Raw genomic sequence first — 17,018 nt, forward strand, 5'->3', positions numbered from 1 at the left:
GTAGAAATAACTCAACTAAAACTTGTCTACCTTTATTCTCTTCATACGTGTAAAGCAATGCAAATGAAAAGGAAAGCACTTCCGGTGAGTGAGACTCCTTTCTTTGAATTGGTTCCTTTGTTGAAGGTCCTTCATTTTCAGACTCTCTCAAGAAGACGGACAACCTCCTCGAACACCTACAAGAGAGGAGGACACGCAGCTCCTGAGCATTTGTTAACAGTAGGAAGAGCAAGAAAAGGAGTTAAATGGAGGAAAACACAAAATGTTTGTTCATTTCAGCTCTCATACAATTATAGGATGCAGAATTCAATTCAACTTTTTGATCTTTACTTGATATAACCTTAGTTTAAATAAAATCTTTTATTTTTATGTTGGATGGTGCTTCATCATGCTATTAAATTAGCTACGACATGCACCTAACAGAACAAGTCCACTATATGGCCAGACGTACTGTAGGTAGACACCACCCCCTTCGTTTTTATTAAGCACACAATCTCCACTGACAAACATACTGAAGAGCTCCATGGTTCAAAGTGACACTGTCACTGGATGCCAGCTCTGCTAGATCTGCCACAGTCAACTGTAGCTTCAACGACTGAGAAGTGGAAGTGTTGAGGAGCAACAACAACTTGGCCACACAAACTCAGAGTGAGAAGTGCAAAGCGTCCTCTGGTGCACTGCACTACCGAGATCACCAGAGCTCTCTGTCTGAAGCTTCACGAAAAGGACTTCCACGGCCGAGCCTTAGATCACCAGGCACAATGCCAAGTGTCACCAAGAGTGGTGAAGTGCACGTCGCTATTGCAGTTGTGGAAACATGGAGTGATGAATCACACTTCACTATCTGACAGTCTGATGGACCAATCTGGGCTTGGCAGATGCTCGATGAATTCTGCTTTCCAGGCTGTATCGGTCCTTCTGTAATGATGATGAAAGGGTTTGGGCGAGTCCAGGGGTGTCCAGCTCAGATTCTGGAGGGCTTTAGGTTTTCATCCCTGGCTGCTTTCTGAGTCAGGAAACAGAGAATGCTGCTCATTTAAAATCATGCTGATGCCTTAATTATGACAATCGTTTTTATTCTTCCTTAACCTGCAGCCAAACAATAAAGAGATACAAAGCGAGCCAACAGACGACCAGCTAACTCTGTAGTGTCAAACAGTCCTGGAGGTTCACCATTTTCACTCCAAGCAATTTCTTATTTAGTGGTTTATTAATTCTACAACTTATTAGTATTCTGCCACACCAGTCATTCCCAAAATCGAGTAAGTCGTTTCTTAGATCACCGTTCAAATGTTTAAGGCACAACAGCATATCCGCATTTCTCAGACTTTTAATTTTTTTTCCCAGATATTTTATTGAAGTAGATACTGCCTCAGATCTAAGTTAGCCTGGTCATCCTTTGACGCACTCTGTATCTCATTATTGGTTGGCTGCTCACAACAGAAGTACAAACAAGTATAATGGAAATTGATTACAATCAAGGCAATGTACGATGTGCCATTAGCATTAGAAAGTGGTTACTAACAGAGAAAGTGGCTGGAATTAAAACCTGCAGCGCTCTGGGATCCGAGTTGGACACCCCTGGGCCAGGCTCTTGGCTCCAATGAAGTGTACCGTTAACGCTACAGCAGACAAAGACATTGTAGACAATTGTGCACTTCCTGTTTGGAGGAGGCCCTTTTCTAACCCAGCATGACTCTGTCCGTGTGCACAAAGCCAAGTCCATCAAGAGCCCTGACCACAACCTTACTGAACACCTTTGGAATGAATTGGGACGCCAACTGCGAGCAAGGTCTTCTCGTCCGGTATGAGTTACCTGACCTCACAAATGCCCTTTTGGGTAAATGGCCACAGTTTCTGACAGACACACTCCAAAATCTTGTGGAAAGCTTTTAAAGAACAGTGGACACTGTAAAAGTCGTAAAAGGAAGAGCCAACTTATATTAATGCCTATGGCTTTGGAACATTTGGTGTAGGCATTGTAAGGTTTCTAAATTGTTTTGGGACTCCCCCCAACGGGACCACATGCCAAAGAGCATCCCAAAGGGTGATCACCACGTCTGTAGAAAACAGCTTCTCCTTTGCTGGGGCAACCACTGGCTCCCGACGCTGCAGTGGATCGCCGCAAAAGCAAATCCAAGCTGACCGCGGTCACGCAATAAGTGCCTGTCGTCAATGGGTGATGCAAGGAACATTAGAAATGCAGGGAACAGGATTACTTGGCCACAACCCTGCCTGATTGCTGTGTCTGTCTATAAGAGGGTGGTTGATCCCGTATACAATAAATAACCGTGCTGTTCCTGTTTCAAGTTGTATAAAGTTGGTTTTGCTAAAGTACTGAGACTCAGCCTCGTGTTTTGGGATGCAAGACAGGGACTTACATGTCACATGGTACCAGAAGTGGGGTCCTTGCACCAATGGATCCGCAAGAAGTATGGCAACCCCGGAACAAGATGAGTGGGCATCTAATTGTGCCATTATGGGACTGCAGCAGGACAAGGAATAAACAATCAAACCTCCCAGTAACACTAGTGCCAGTCAGACAGAGATACTGGCTCTAAGCATTCACTTAAAATGATATTTATGTGCATCCAAAGCAGTATCGGCAAATGTAAAGTAATACACTGAATCATAAAACCTTGGTGGGTTACGTCTTCATGTCCCATTAGCAACAACGGGAAGCTGGTGACACTCCAGGTGCTCCATTATAACAATTTTAAAAATTACAATTACAGATCTCTCTCTTTCTGAAGAGGGAGCTCTTTGCAAAACAACTGTCCATTTTTTCACAAAACAGTAACAGAGAGAGAGAGAGTTTCTTTTTTGACAGTGTCACACTCGCCCACATCCATTTTTGTCCCAGATAATCAAATACGTGAAACATCAGGCTTACTTGTTTTCATCTCCGTTAGCCAGGTGCCATGACATTCTAGCTGTCTCAAAACACATTGACAGTATGTACAGAAAAGGTTACAGCATCATTATCACCCACACTCAAGGCTGTTTCCCCTGGGAATCAAAAGCTGTACAAACTAACTATACAAGGCACTCTGAATCCTGCTTCATATGCCAGCTTTCTCAGAATACGCTGCACTCCTGTTCAGGTTAATCAAATGAAGACTAAGGCCTATCACCTGACATCCATCAGGCAGAAAGACTCAAGTACTGCATCCTCTAAACAGATGGTGAACCTCACTTTCTTTTCATCTCTCAAGTTAAAACTACAAAGCCTGGCTGCCAGATCGGTATGCGCGGAGTGAAGTTCTTTCTTTAAACACAGACCTGAGCAGCCTTGGCAAAGCAGGTGCAGTGGTGGCTCCTCATTTATAAGGTTATTCCTTCTTTTTTGTATTTCCTTCTTTAAAAGCTTTTGTTCAGATCCAAAAAGAATATGTGATGCTGGTTTCCAAGACCGGCAGTAAGAGACATCCATGCTTTGTTGCCAGGAAAGCAGCATATTGATGGGAACAGAGAGAGCAGAGGCACAGCACACAAAGAGCTTCTGCTTTAAAAAGGATCAAAAGGCAGAGCTGCATTTTTATCACACATAGAAAGCAGTCTGCGTGAAGCTTTTGGACTGCAATTGAGAATTCTCACTGGAGCTCCAGGTTACTCTGCTGCTCTTAATTCATCAAATAAGTATGATTCACCTTCTCCTTATAGGGTTTATTTGAACATTGAAGTTATACATATCCTTGCTTTTGCTAAGTATGCGGTCATAATATCAAGAACATTTCATCCTAATAAGAGTGTTGTGCAGCATCTTATGGATCCAGCTCACACACCCCACTTTGTCTGTGAGGATTTAAAACAATCTGCTCATATTTGCGTCAGTTTGCTTCGCATCCCAAGGGGGTTGGTTAACTGGAACATCCAGAGTGTGTGTGTGAGTGGGCCCTGTGATGAACTGACCCCTGTATATCTTCCCTGAAGAAAGTTTAAAGAGAGCAAACAACAAAAAGACCCTGGCGTGACCACTCTGAGATAACAGTGCCAGGTGGGTGGTTTACCAGCACAACTGAGCTTTTGACAACTTTATGCAGAATCGAAGGGACTCAGAAAGGTTATTTTACAAAAATTTGCATTCTTCAGGTTACTATTAGTTGACAACATTACCATTATGAAATATTCCTTTTCATAAAAAAATGTTGAATGACTCGAATATATATTTCTTAACTAGCATCCTTTCTCAATTGTACAGTACATGTAAATGTGCTGAAAACAACATCACTTTCTCTAACTGCTTCAAAAGGGAACTGCACTAAAACAATCAGATTTTGTTCATTTAAAGTGTTCCACAAGATGGCAGGTTTCAATGCAAAGTGATGTTTTTGTCAAGAAAATGCAACATCTGTAAGGAAATTATGATCTTCCTTTTTTTACGCTGTTCACTCAAGCAATTCTTTTAGCTTTTTTCATCAGTTGTATGTTCAAGTTTCTATTTCATTTGTTGCTATACTCAAAGGCAGACAAAGTTTTGACACCGGGTCATGTTTTATATTAACTTATTACAAACAGCGATGACGTTTAAAGACTGCACAGTTAGGCAGCCCATGCACTGATTGGAGAGTTTTTAATTTTGGTGTTGTACGCACACACACACACACACACACACACACACACACACATATATATATATATTTATTATATATAAATATATATATATATATATATATTTAAGGGCATAATAAATGCCCTTTCTCTTTGCATTACTTTTTACCTTCTCGTATATGAAGTATAGGTAAAGTACTGGTATCCTCCAAAAATTCCATTTCAAGATTTTGAAGATTCTCAACATTTTATACCTCTCCGAGTCCAAAAATATAATTTTTGGAATTATGTCTGTGTGTGTGTGTGTATGTGTTTATGTAAACACAATAACTTGAGTATGCTTTCACTGAGGTCAACCAAACTTTGCATGCAGGTATTAAGTTCAAAATGTAGATTTCTATAAACGTTTGGGCTATTTCCCTAACTGGAAGTGGTGCTTTACCTGAACACGTATTCAATTTTTGTTTTTTATTCATGCAGCTGCAGAGTGCGATTTATTCATCTTTTATAATAACTGTTCAAAATATTATTAATTTGATTTGTTGTTGATGGTTCTTTAATGTACATAATATAAAAATATAATCATTGTCTTGCAGTTTACTCCTCAAATATCAATCCCCATATCTCAGTATACAAGAAAGTCTAGGGTAGACCACTCCCGGTTTTTAGTAGGTATTATAGTTTTATAGGACAGTACTTAGACTTGGTATACTTGTATTCTAATAGAAATTCAGAACGTTAAGGCCCTGTTACATTACATGACTTTTTCATCAATTTTCAGTTGTGGACTTCATTTACATAATCTTAGCGAGTATGAGGCAGTCCCACGACTGCCAGTCGTATAGTCTAAAATACCCAGAGAGACTCAGTCCAACCAGCCAGCGACTCACCCTGACAAAATCTAACAAGTAGGGAGGGACTCTGTGTGTGTAAGAGTTGTGAACCAATGAGAACTCAGATGGAAGTAAAATGCATACAATGCAGTAAGAGGACTAAGGAAAGCAGGTGTTTTGGACCGAGCAAACAGAAGAGGCGTTCATCTGTCAGACACCTTATAACTTTGAGCTGATTGTGGACCCTCCAGAGGTTTCTTTTCCCCATTGATACTGCTTATTTTTCCTCTTCTCCATTGTCAACTGGCCAGAGTTCAACAGTTAATTAATGGACACGAATACTGCTGGGCTCCATTTACGTTAGCCAGTTCCAAACTACTCTGTTTTCCTATATGTTTATGTATATCTGTGTCTTGATGTGTACTTAGGCAATTAGTAAAGTTTGTATTTTCATTTTACCTGTGAACTTGTCACAGTACTCACTGAACAGCACTATACAAAAATAAACTGAACTGAACTGAATATACTGTACATAACACAATGAAATGGACAAGGCCAAAACTGCTGCTGAACTCACAGTACCTGAAAAACATTCATTTGTGCAGCACCAGCTTTCTCAGGAAGCACGATAGTAACTGTCAGAAAACAGGGCAAGCTTGTGATACTTTCTAATCGTGAAACTGTGATGAAAAGTATGCATGGAGTCATGTGATTTCTAGACATGTCACCTAAAATATTCAGGCGAGAAAAATCAGTAACTGCCATTAAATTTGACATTACCTCCGATTAGAAGTCTTGTAATTTGCCACCAGCTTTACCTGCACAGGTGCCAACAATACTTTGAAAGAGAATAAATGAGAAGCATGTAGGCCAAAATGGAAACTTGTTACATCACTATGAGTAAGTCTTATCACGGAAACAACTGCTACTTACCATTTTGAAGTGAAGAGTATGAGGGCTTAGCTTAAAAGGCCTGAATGTAGCAAATGAAAAGAGATGGCAGAAAAGACAATAGCAGCACAGGACAATGCATTTACCTTTGTCCTAGCAGCTATCCCTCATCAGGGCGGGGTCCACTATTCGGCATGATAACACATTTCTAACATCTCAAATTAAACAGACATCTTATTTTAAAATATATTACAGCAAAGTCAGATTGTTGAATTCTATGTTCAGTCCTGTCTGACAACCCTTCCTTAACTTAATTACTGCATGTTTGATTATGAATTTGCCAAAAGGTTTACAGAAGTTACATAAATGATGTCAATGCATTGTTGAAAATGAAGCTGAAAATAATTATGGAAGACTGATTTATAGGAGAGAAAAAAAAAGCCTTTGCTCTGTAACATTGTATATTGCTGGTTAATTTGTTATCAGAGTAATTTTAATTGCTTTATTGAATGTAAACCATGGTTGTATATGCATTAGTTACTTCTTTTCATACATGTCCCACTACACTTGCTGAACAAACAGGCCCCAGCCTAATGTGTCTCAGTTATGGTTACCTCTTTTGTAAGTCGCTTTAGATAAATGCATCTGCCATCCAAACAAATGTATACGGAAAAGACAACAAAATGCTGAAATCCATCCTTTATCCAACCCGCTATATGCTAACTACAGGGTCACAGGGGTCTACTGGAGCCAATCCCAGCCAACACATGGCGCAAGGCAGGAAACAAACCCTGGGCAGGGCGCCAGCCCACCGCAGGGCACACACACACACCAAGCACACACTTGGGGACAATTTAGGATCGCTAACGATTCTAACCTGCATGTCTTTGGACTGTGGGAGGAAACCCACGCAGACACGGGAAGAACATGCAAACTCCATGTAGGGAGGACCCAGGAAGTGAACCCAGGTCTCCTAACTGCGAGGCAGCAGTGCCACCGTGCCGCCCTCTCGAAACGCTGAAATACAAATTGAAATTTAGAAAAGGTATACAGTGAAGTTTCCTTGTGTTTTCAGGTGGCTTTACTTGTGAAACAAAGCAACGTAATAGAAGTGAAACACTGAAGCTAACATTTCATTTCTTTTACTAACCCGCACAGTGCGCACGCGACAGTCCTGCTAGCAACACCACATCATGCATGGAACCCAAACAGCCATCTCTGGTATGTTCTTCAATATATCCAAATGTGATGTGGTAGGGTTAGTAATGGCAAAGGGAAAATTAAATTATGAAGAAACTTTCAGAATATGGCTATCTTTAATTTATCCTGTTGATACTTACATGTTTGCTTATAAAAAGAAAAGAGAGCGCTATAAACAACTTCTTCTCCTCCACATTGTACCGCCAACAGTTAATGACATGACCTAAAATGGGAGAAAAGAAAAATCAGCAAATAGTGTTACAGACTTATTAAATTAAAATAAACAAAAATCATTCTGAGTTTCCTCTTTATGCCTTGCTTTTATGTAACCTCAACCATCTGGCAGGCCTCCTTTGGCATATTTTAATTGAAATATTCAGACACCATGTAATTTACAAAGGCATATTGGAAGCTCACATTGGAGAAATGTCCTTTTGTGCTCCAAAACATTTTTTACTCCATAGCCAAAGTACCTCAATGTCTTTGACAAACACTTTTGTATCTGATGTAGTCACTTTAGTTCTTTAGGATGGACTCTTGGTGAATTTTTAGATTTATTAAATCTATGTGCCCATTTTTTAAACCTGCTTATCCAGTAGAGAATTGTAAGGAAGCTGGAGCCTATCCTAGCAAGAACTGGGTGTGAGGCAGGAACAATCCCTGGGCAGCCCGTCTCAGGGTGAAGGTGACACACACACACACACACACACACCAGGGGCCACTTCAGCATCAAAGGTTCAACTAACCTGCACGTGTCTGGACTGTGGGAGGGCACCCGCTTCATTAAATGGGTTTTCCTATTAAGCACACTCTTAAATAGGACAGTTTAAACTAAGCCATATAACTTGGGATCTTTGAGCACAATAATCACACAAAGTCTGGCCATATTTATGCATTTGACCGATGCCTTTATCCAGGGTGACTCGGAAGGCCAAGGTACGTTGGCATACAGAATTTTACATTAGCAGCTGTAATCAGAATACAACTTTAACATGTCACTGTGCTCTGTACAAAAAATAGTTTATAAATCCACTCACATGTACAGCTAATACAAGGTCAGATTTAGTACACAGGGGCTCAACTGTTAGGCAAGCATTAGAAGACAATAAAGGGACAACTACAAACATGGGCATTGTACTATTACTGTGTGACAGAATCAGCATGATATTGGATCATCTCTTTGCTTTGTTTGGAATGGCATGATTTACCTAAGTATGGGCCTGCACATGGAGAAAGAGTATAAAGCCGTGGAACATTGCCCGGCACACCTTTGAAGCCGACGGAACCGTCATCCGATCCTGAAAATCCTTCCAGCGCAGCGACGAAAATGGCAGACTCTACACAAAGGTCTTGTCATGGCTTCCCATCTGTTATGCCGTGTAAACCGTCATTAATGAAAGCTAAGTTATTTTCTCTTATGTGATTTCTTACCGCCATATCACTAAGAGAGGGGTACTGCCTTTTTATATTACAGTATATCTATATAGGTTCAGGTTACTTAAGATACTGCAATTGTAAAAGAACTTATTCCAACCAGGGAGCTAGCGCCTCCTAGAGGAAAACAGCAGCCCCGGCTGATAACACGACACGTACAGGGCCACACAGCTAACCAAATGTGGAAACTGAACTGGCAGCCTTGGGGTTTAGAGCCCAGTGCCTTATTAACTACATGGTGCTGCTGGCTGGCCTGCCTGCCTATGTGGTGACCACAGCCACAGCAGGGGACCCTGCCTTATGATGCCACTTTAGACAGAACAGGTATGAGCAACGGATACAGCATTGCACTTAAAAACAACTTCTAATTGTGTAAGGAAAAACACCTTGAAATAAAGGCTGTGAATTGATTAGGTCTACGATGGCCTTGGGAAATGACTTCCACAAAGCTCGCGATTTTGCCTTTTATTTTGCTTCTGTAAATTAAAACTGGACTCGTGTCATACATTCTCCGCATACACAGCAAATGCCAGCCAATCTTGCGCATCCCCTATGATTGTACAGCTTTACAACAGGAATAAAACATGCCAACAATGAATAAAGGGAGGAAAATGAGCTGGAAAAGGAGAAAAGCACTCATAAGGAAGATATGGTGCCAAACAAATTTACATTAGCACAATATGTCAATTTTTGGCTTCAGGACAGATTATGCTGGCCAAAGGCAGACATTGTCAGAGCTGATCTTTTTCCAACATATAAAAAACGGCATCTCAGTTTATTTCATGACAAATGCTTGTTGAGCTGATCATCTGCCAAAATGGGATTGATAATGGAATCTGAAATCTGCAGGTTTACGAGTGCAGCTCCCCAAGATAAAAGCTCTTGCATGTGCAAAGAATCAAATTACTGTGATGCCTGCAGGACAAGATACTTATTTTAAAAGGTTAATATTGACATTGTGTCTTTAACCGTGCTATGTAATTTGAAAGAGAAACACTCCACGTTTAGATTTCAGGCGAGTTTTACCCAGCCTAAGGCAGTTACAAGAGTTAAATTACCACGAAATGGGACACACGTTCACAGCACAGCATAAGAAGAGATCCACAATCTAATGGTTTTGTTTTCAAGTGTAAAACCACACTCTGCCGTTTTATCTTCTCACAAAGTTTTAACAAAAGAAAACTACTGTACATAATCTGGCCTTGTGAGGCCCTGCCTTGCACACAATGGCGTTAGAACAGGCTTGGTCTCCCTGCAGCCATCAATTAGATGAAGTGGGTCTCAGGATGTTAACTCAATCATCGAGTGACGCAGACATTTTACACAGCCCAGTTCTTCAATTATGTAACAGATAACGTCGGCACAGAGCGCACCACGGTGGAGACACTCAGATTCTTGTTTGAATGTATTTGTTATCACCTGTTTAGTAAAGGAACAATGCCTTGACCCTAATGACCCTGAATTAGGGTGCAGTTTTATTTTTCCCCAGAAAATTCACTTTTTTGTGAAAGGTCAGATTAGGTCAGCCTGCACTGGTACAGCACATTACCACAACCACCACACGACAAAACAGCTCCAGGCAGACACACAGCCCAATCCCACCCCACCGGAAATGACCCTCTATCTGCCCCAGCCAGGTGTTACGTGGGCGTCCCCTTCGCCTGGTCCAGCCACCCGGGTCCTCAACAAGGGTCCTGTGAGGCGGATCGGGGAAACACGCCACATGGCCGTAGTGCCGTAACTGACACTCCCTCACAATGCAGGTCATGTGCCTCATTTGGGACTCCGTAACCAACACAAAGTCAAACCAGCGGTGCCCAAGGATTCTCTGAAGAGACACACATGAAGGAGTCCAGTCTTCATCTCAGGTCACTGGATAGTGTCCATGTCTCATAAACAGGAAGCACCAGGACTCCAAAGATTTGAACCTTCACCCTTTTGCTGAGATATCGGGAGTGCCACACACCCCCTTTCCAGTGACCTCATGACCCCCCCATGCTCTCCCTATCCGTCTACTGACTTCATAGAAAGTGTCACCAGAGATATGAATGTCACTGCTGAGGTAAGTAAACCTCTCGACGAGGTCGACACTCTCCCCGCAGACAGACACACTGCTGGTCACTGTATAGCGTCATCTCTCTGGAAAATCCTTGGGTACTGTTGGTTTGACTTTGTGTTGCTCATGGAGTCCCGAATGAGGCACATGACCTGCATTGTGAGGGAGTGTCAGTTACGGCACTACGGCCATGTGGCGCATTTACCCGAGGGTGATCAGCTCGTAAGATCCTCATTGTTGGGGACTTGAGTGGCTGGACCAGGCCAAGGGGTCACCCATGTAACACCTGGCTGTGGCAGATAGAGGGTCATTTTAGGAGGATGGGACTGGACAGCGTGTCTGCCTGGGGGGTTGCCAACTGAGATCCCGAGTTGTTTCGTCATGTAGTGGGTACAGCAAAGCACTACCCCAGTGCATGCTCCCCAACTTGACTTGTAAAGCATAAAATAAAGGCTATTTAAAAATTGAGTGGTAACCACAATGGATAGAAGCTGATGCAATACAACACATTCACAATGGCTTATGGGTAGTTCAAATACACACAGCACAGAGTTCTGTGCTCAATTAAGATCAGTGGTTCCCAAACTTAGTCATGGGGACCCCCTGTAGCTGCAGGTTTTTGTTCCAACCAACTTCCGTTTTTCATTGGACTCTTAGCCTAATTAAGTGAGTTGTCATTATCTCCCAGTTTCTGTGTTTAGGAGTCCAATTACAAACTAAGTTTGGTAGATTTTTATTAAATGGTAATAAGCAGTTATATGGGGAATATGTAGGTTTTTTAAAAGTTGTTTACAGTATCCATCCATCCATTACCCAACCCGCTATATCCTAACTTACAGGGTCACGGGGTTCTGCTGGATTTTCAACCTAATTTTCATTTTGCTTCTCCAGGTGTTCTGGTTATTTAATTGATTATTTTACTAATTAATGGGTCTGACACTGAAGTCGTTGCTGCTTTCATCGTCTCGGGTGTCTGCTATGCTGGTTGTTAATCGTCACTATTAGGGATAAATGAAGAGAGCAAACTACACAGGAAAATAACAGGGAAACAACAAAAGAGAGTTAAGCATTTATATCTTTAGAAAACAATAGAAATAATTCTAAATGTCTATAAATATAAAACCATATTGTGGTGTTTTTCTGAATGCAGAATAAGAGAAGAGTAAAAAAAAAAAAAGACCAGCTAATTCAATGAGATCCGTTGTTATCGATTATTATCACCCATTGTGAATCTGGTTGGAACAAAAACCTGCAGCCACAGGGAGTCCCCAGGACCAAGTTTGGGAAACACTGATCTAGACGAAGCTAGGGTTGAATGAACACGGACGCTCTGGTGATGAACTGCATCACTGTTAAACAATACGCCATAGTGAGAGTTCTTCTGGCAAAGGGAGTGAAACCTGCTGGAACTGCCCAAAGGATGTTGACTCGCGTAGATCAGTAAGCCATCTGGGTACCCATTTTGCAAAAACTTTCCGGTAAAGTCATCATACACTAGGGGCAGGGGCGCCCAGCCCCAGTCCTGGAGGGCCGCAGTGGCTGCAGGTTGTCATTCTAACCCTTTTTCTTAATTAGTGACCTGTTTTTGATGCTAATTAACTTCTTTTGAATTCATTTTATTTGACTTGCTCTTGAAGATTCAGACCCCATTCATTGCTTCTTTTTCCTTAATCAGCAGCCAAACAATAATGAGATACAAAATGAGCCAAAGCAGGACCAGCAAACTGTGACCATCATACAGTATCTGAAAATAAAGAAAGGTGAAGGTCTTTGGAATGCTGATCTGCTCTTAAAAAAGAGAAAATCTTTGACCAGGTCGACATTCATCGCTTCCACTTGTTGTTTTCCTCACTTTAAGCTTTTCCACACAATCATATACTTTTCATCGAGTCCTGCCGTTTTCACTTCCATACTGAACCAACATCCTTCTGTGAATTTCAGCAGGTTTCACTCTCTGTCCAAACAAATTTCACTATGGCGCGCAGCTCAACATTGATGCAATCCAGCAGCACAGCGTCCATGTTCATTTGACCTTGGCTTCAACTAGAATAACAGCAGTGTGTTGCACGGTGTGTTTTCAACCTGCTCTTAAGCCATTGCGAACGCATTATATTGCGTCAGTTACGGTTAATGCATCATTTTCAAATTGCCTTTATGATTTACCCACGTATTCATGCTCACATATAGTTGGTATTAATTATTTGTTACATTTCACAATACATTTGTGTATTCATTGACTTAATTTGGTATGAAATATTCCTCTATAGTTACAGCCACATACCCCTTGATGTCAACACCCATCTTGAGGGAGTTAATCATGCTGACAATGTAATGTTACTTTAGCACCTTTCAGTAGTGAACGTCTGCTTAAGTGAATATGTAAAACACAATTGTTTTCCTTGCTTTCCTTTACAGTGGAAGCACTCTGTCTGGGTTACACAGTGTGTCATAGACAGGGAACAAGCTGCCAGCTTTGGATTTTAAAGTCCAAGACCACTCCACCCGCCTCAACTAAATGTAAACCAATTTGGTGATTCATAATCAAGTGAAAGGTAAACTAAGGAGCGCAGAGTTTCAATGGGGCAGACATTTCAACAGCTCCTCTCTATATTCAGAAGGGCTCTACTAATTGCTTTTCTAACTGCTACATCTTCAAAACACACTTTGAATGTAAATTGCTAAGCAGATAGACAACAACTCACAGGAATGCTGGTTCATTTTCCCCTTTACCAATTCAAACCAGTGACTAAACCTGCAAGGGCAGGTACTGTGCTGCTTTTTATCTACAAGTCACTTAGAATATGAGCATCAACCAACAACTAAGAGTAACATCAGGTAATCAGGGCAGCACAGTGGCGCAGTGGTTAGTGCTGCTTCCTCACTCATTCAGTGTATTAGGCTCAAATATCACGCCTAAGTAGTTGTCTGTGATCAGTCTGTATATTCTCCTCTTGCCTGTCTGACTTTCGCTCAGAATATAAGTTTAATGTCACTGTGCTCTGTACAAAAAGGATTTTATAAATCCACTCACATGTACGGGCCAGATTTAGCACACAGGGGCTCTCAGCATTTAGAACTGCTAGGCCAAGCATAGGACAAGATAGACAGAGACAAATGGGCAACATGCACTAGTTCTGTGTGTCAGCATGCCCCCCTTTGCCTTGTTTGGAATGGCATGATTTACCTAAGTGAGGGCCTGCACATGGAGAAAGCAGTATGAAAGACTTAGACAGCAGCCGAACACCTCGAAGCCGACAGACAGAAGGGGGATATCGTCATTCTGTCCTGAAAATCCTTCCAGTGCAGCAACGGAAAATGGCAGACCGTATACATCAAGATCTCACCTTGGTAATTATCTTGCCATTTGGCTTCTTCCGTCTGTAATGCAGCGTAAATCGTCATTAAAGATAGCTAAGTTATTTTCTCTTATGTGATTTCTTATCGTCTTTTAATATTAGATCTATATAGTTCGGGTTACTTAAGACGCCGCAATTGTAAAAGAACTTATTGCAACCAGGGAGCTAGTGTTCTCTAGAGGAAATGCCCTCCAATGTCTAAACCTGTGAGCTGCTGCCGACTTCCGAGGTTTAGGAGCGGAGCTGAACAGCCAATCGGCTTGTAATGTGGTCAACACAGCAAAAATTCTGAGAATGGCAGCACTATATGAACAAACAAACTTCACAACATGCCTTATCGATAGTCATCATTACTCCTCCCATAACCCTAATCTTAACTACAGTGTAAGGAAGTTTTATTAGAATGAGAGGAATGGCCGTGTTGGGAAAGATTTAAATGGCTGGCTGTGTCACGTAACGTGACCAACATGTAATGCAGAGACTGCTAAAAGTCATCAGAAGTGTGCAATTTAATCGAGTTCCTTTGAACTTTGGATTGGAATCTTCTTGGTTCCTGCCTTGTCCTGAACCCATGAATTGGATTAAGTGAGCCTCAGAGGATTACAGAGCATTATAAATGAACTCAAAACAGCTTAGGAGATATAAAACGCAACTGAAATACCTTGAACCTTCTGCAGGCATCCTCCTGACGCATCTCCTATAAAAAAGAAGCCCTCCTCGAAGCTGACCTGGTCATACTTTTTCATGTTGACAAGCAGGCTGTTGTTGAGAGGCAGGTAGAGTGTGCTACCATTTGACTTGTAGGACTCGGACTGGTACACTCCTCTGTTGGCATCCAGCAATACAAAGGATCTTCTTAATGCTGTAGAACAAAAACTTGAAATCAAAAATCAGTTTGCAAACAGCATGCAGTTAAACTATTCTCACATGTTACACTTACTCAAACTATTGTTTCTCTTAAAATGAGCAAATTAAAAGTTATATTGGCTAAATAAATGCAACATCTTTAGCACCAATTTACTTGAACTTTTTGTTACACTTTCTGACTTTTCCTTGGAATTGTGCTGGTGCAACTGCCTGTTTTAATAGTTTTGAGTTTTTAGGAAGTTTATTCTGCTTTTGGACCCCCAATTTGAAAAAAAGTAAGAAACTGATCTGTCTCCAAAATCTACTTTTAATATTTCCTCATAATACAATAAAAGTCACAACAACTACGAGGACTACATCTTCATAGCTCCAAGGACCTGGCACTGTTTCGCAGCGTCCTTTAAGCCTAGGCATAGTTTACCATGATCTCTTGATGGACTCCTTGGAGGGCATGTTATTATGAGACAAACAAATTCAAGAAGCTGCGAGAAGTCACCATAGCCCACCCCTCAAAAACTACACATGGATGTTGACAAGCACTTTAATCCAATGATGCAGTATGTGATTCGAGTCTTCATGATACAGGGTGGTGCAGGAAAACGGGAAACTGACATTCAATGTACGAATGAACACATTACAAAATACATTTAATGATGAAATGAACTGTGCAGAATATGTGATTAATGATGGTAAGCAATATTCACTTTATGTTTTGAAGAAAACATCACAAAGGTGTTGTCCATTTCTCCATACACATTCTGACAGCCTGTTGTGGAAATTCTGCATTGCTCGACGTAGGAGGAATGCCAGCGATTTTCTCTTCAATCCTCCTTTTTAGTTCAGTGATGGTTGCAGGACATGTGCGGTACAGCTGGCTTTTAAGATGTCCCCGCAGAAAAAAAAAAAATAAAATCACAAGCAACAAGATCTGGGGATATCGGAGGCCATGGAATGTCACCGTTGTGTGAAATGACACACCTTCCAAACAATCGACGAATAGCTGCTATCAACTGTCAAGCCGTATGCGAAGTGGATCCACCTGGGGACTTCTTTTTTAAGGCTGAACCCGTTTCTTCGAAATTACGCACCCATGTTGTAATCACACGAGCTGACGGGACACAATCGTGATGTCCTAACTGGTAATGATGCTGAAATTCCCTTTGCGCAGCAGTCCCACTATCACCATTCCTATAGAAGGCTTTCACAGCGAATACTTGTTGCGCTCCACTCCACTGCTCCATTATAACTGATGGCAAGGGGTTCTAAAGGAGTCGCATCGGTCCCAAACAAGTGCTGACATCCCAGGGTCACCAACACCTAGTTCTAAAATCTCCCGTTTCCCTGCGCCACCCCATTTCAATTTAGATTTTTTTTGATGTTAAATCAGACTAGTCAGTTTCTACTTAAGACAAAACAGAGTTAGTTAACTGCGGTGGGCTGGCGCCCTGCCCGGGGTTTGTTTCCTGCCTTGCGCCCTGTCATGGCCGGGATTGGCTCCAGCAGACCCCCGTGACCCTGTAGTTGGGATATAGCGGGTTGGATAATGGATGGATGGATAGAGTTAGTTAAGGGTATAATATGGAAAAAAGATGATCTGCTGTGATAACGGGTGCAGCCAAAAGAAGGAGACTTAGTTAAAGGTATGTTATAATCGTTAATTTATGCAGAAGTTTTAAACAAGACCTTCATAAACATTTTTTACTGAAATGCATGGAGTCAGCATTCATATGTTCTGATGAGTTTTGACTTTTTAAAAAGGAACCTGTCAGAACAGACATATTAGAGCAGCCATTGATGATTAAGAGGCAAGTTTTGGGCTGTCATCCTTGC

The 17,018-nt window shown here is 41.5% G+C and overlaps 1 protein-coding gene across 1 annotated transcript in view; it reads right to left on the reverse strand.

The window, feature by feature from the left end:
- si:dkey-109l4.3 (uncharacterized protein LOC559137 homolog) overlaps window positions 1-17,018 on the reverse strand; it is a 29,778-nt gene continuing 12,760 nt past the window's right edge. The window contains exons 2-4 of the mRNA XM_039758142.1: window positions 14,983-15,183; window positions 7,616-7,698; window positions 1-176 (exon numbers count right to left, since the gene is read on the reverse strand). Of these exons, the coding sequence (XP_039614076.1) occupies window positions 138-176; window positions 7,616-7,698; window positions 14,983-15,183 (323 nt within the window). The 3' untranslated portion in view covers window positions 1-137. The remainder of the gene's footprint in view (window positions 177-7,615; window positions 7,699-14,982; window positions 15,184-17,018) is intronic.

The sequence above is a fragment of the Polypterus senegalus genome, chromosome 7 (assembly GCF_016835505.1).
Source record: "Polypterus senegalus isolate Bchr_013 chromosome 7, ASM1683550v1, whole genome shotgun sequence".
Lineage (NCBI taxonomy): Eukaryota > Metazoa > Chordata > Cladistia > Polypteriformes > Polypteridae > Polypterus > Polypterus senegalus.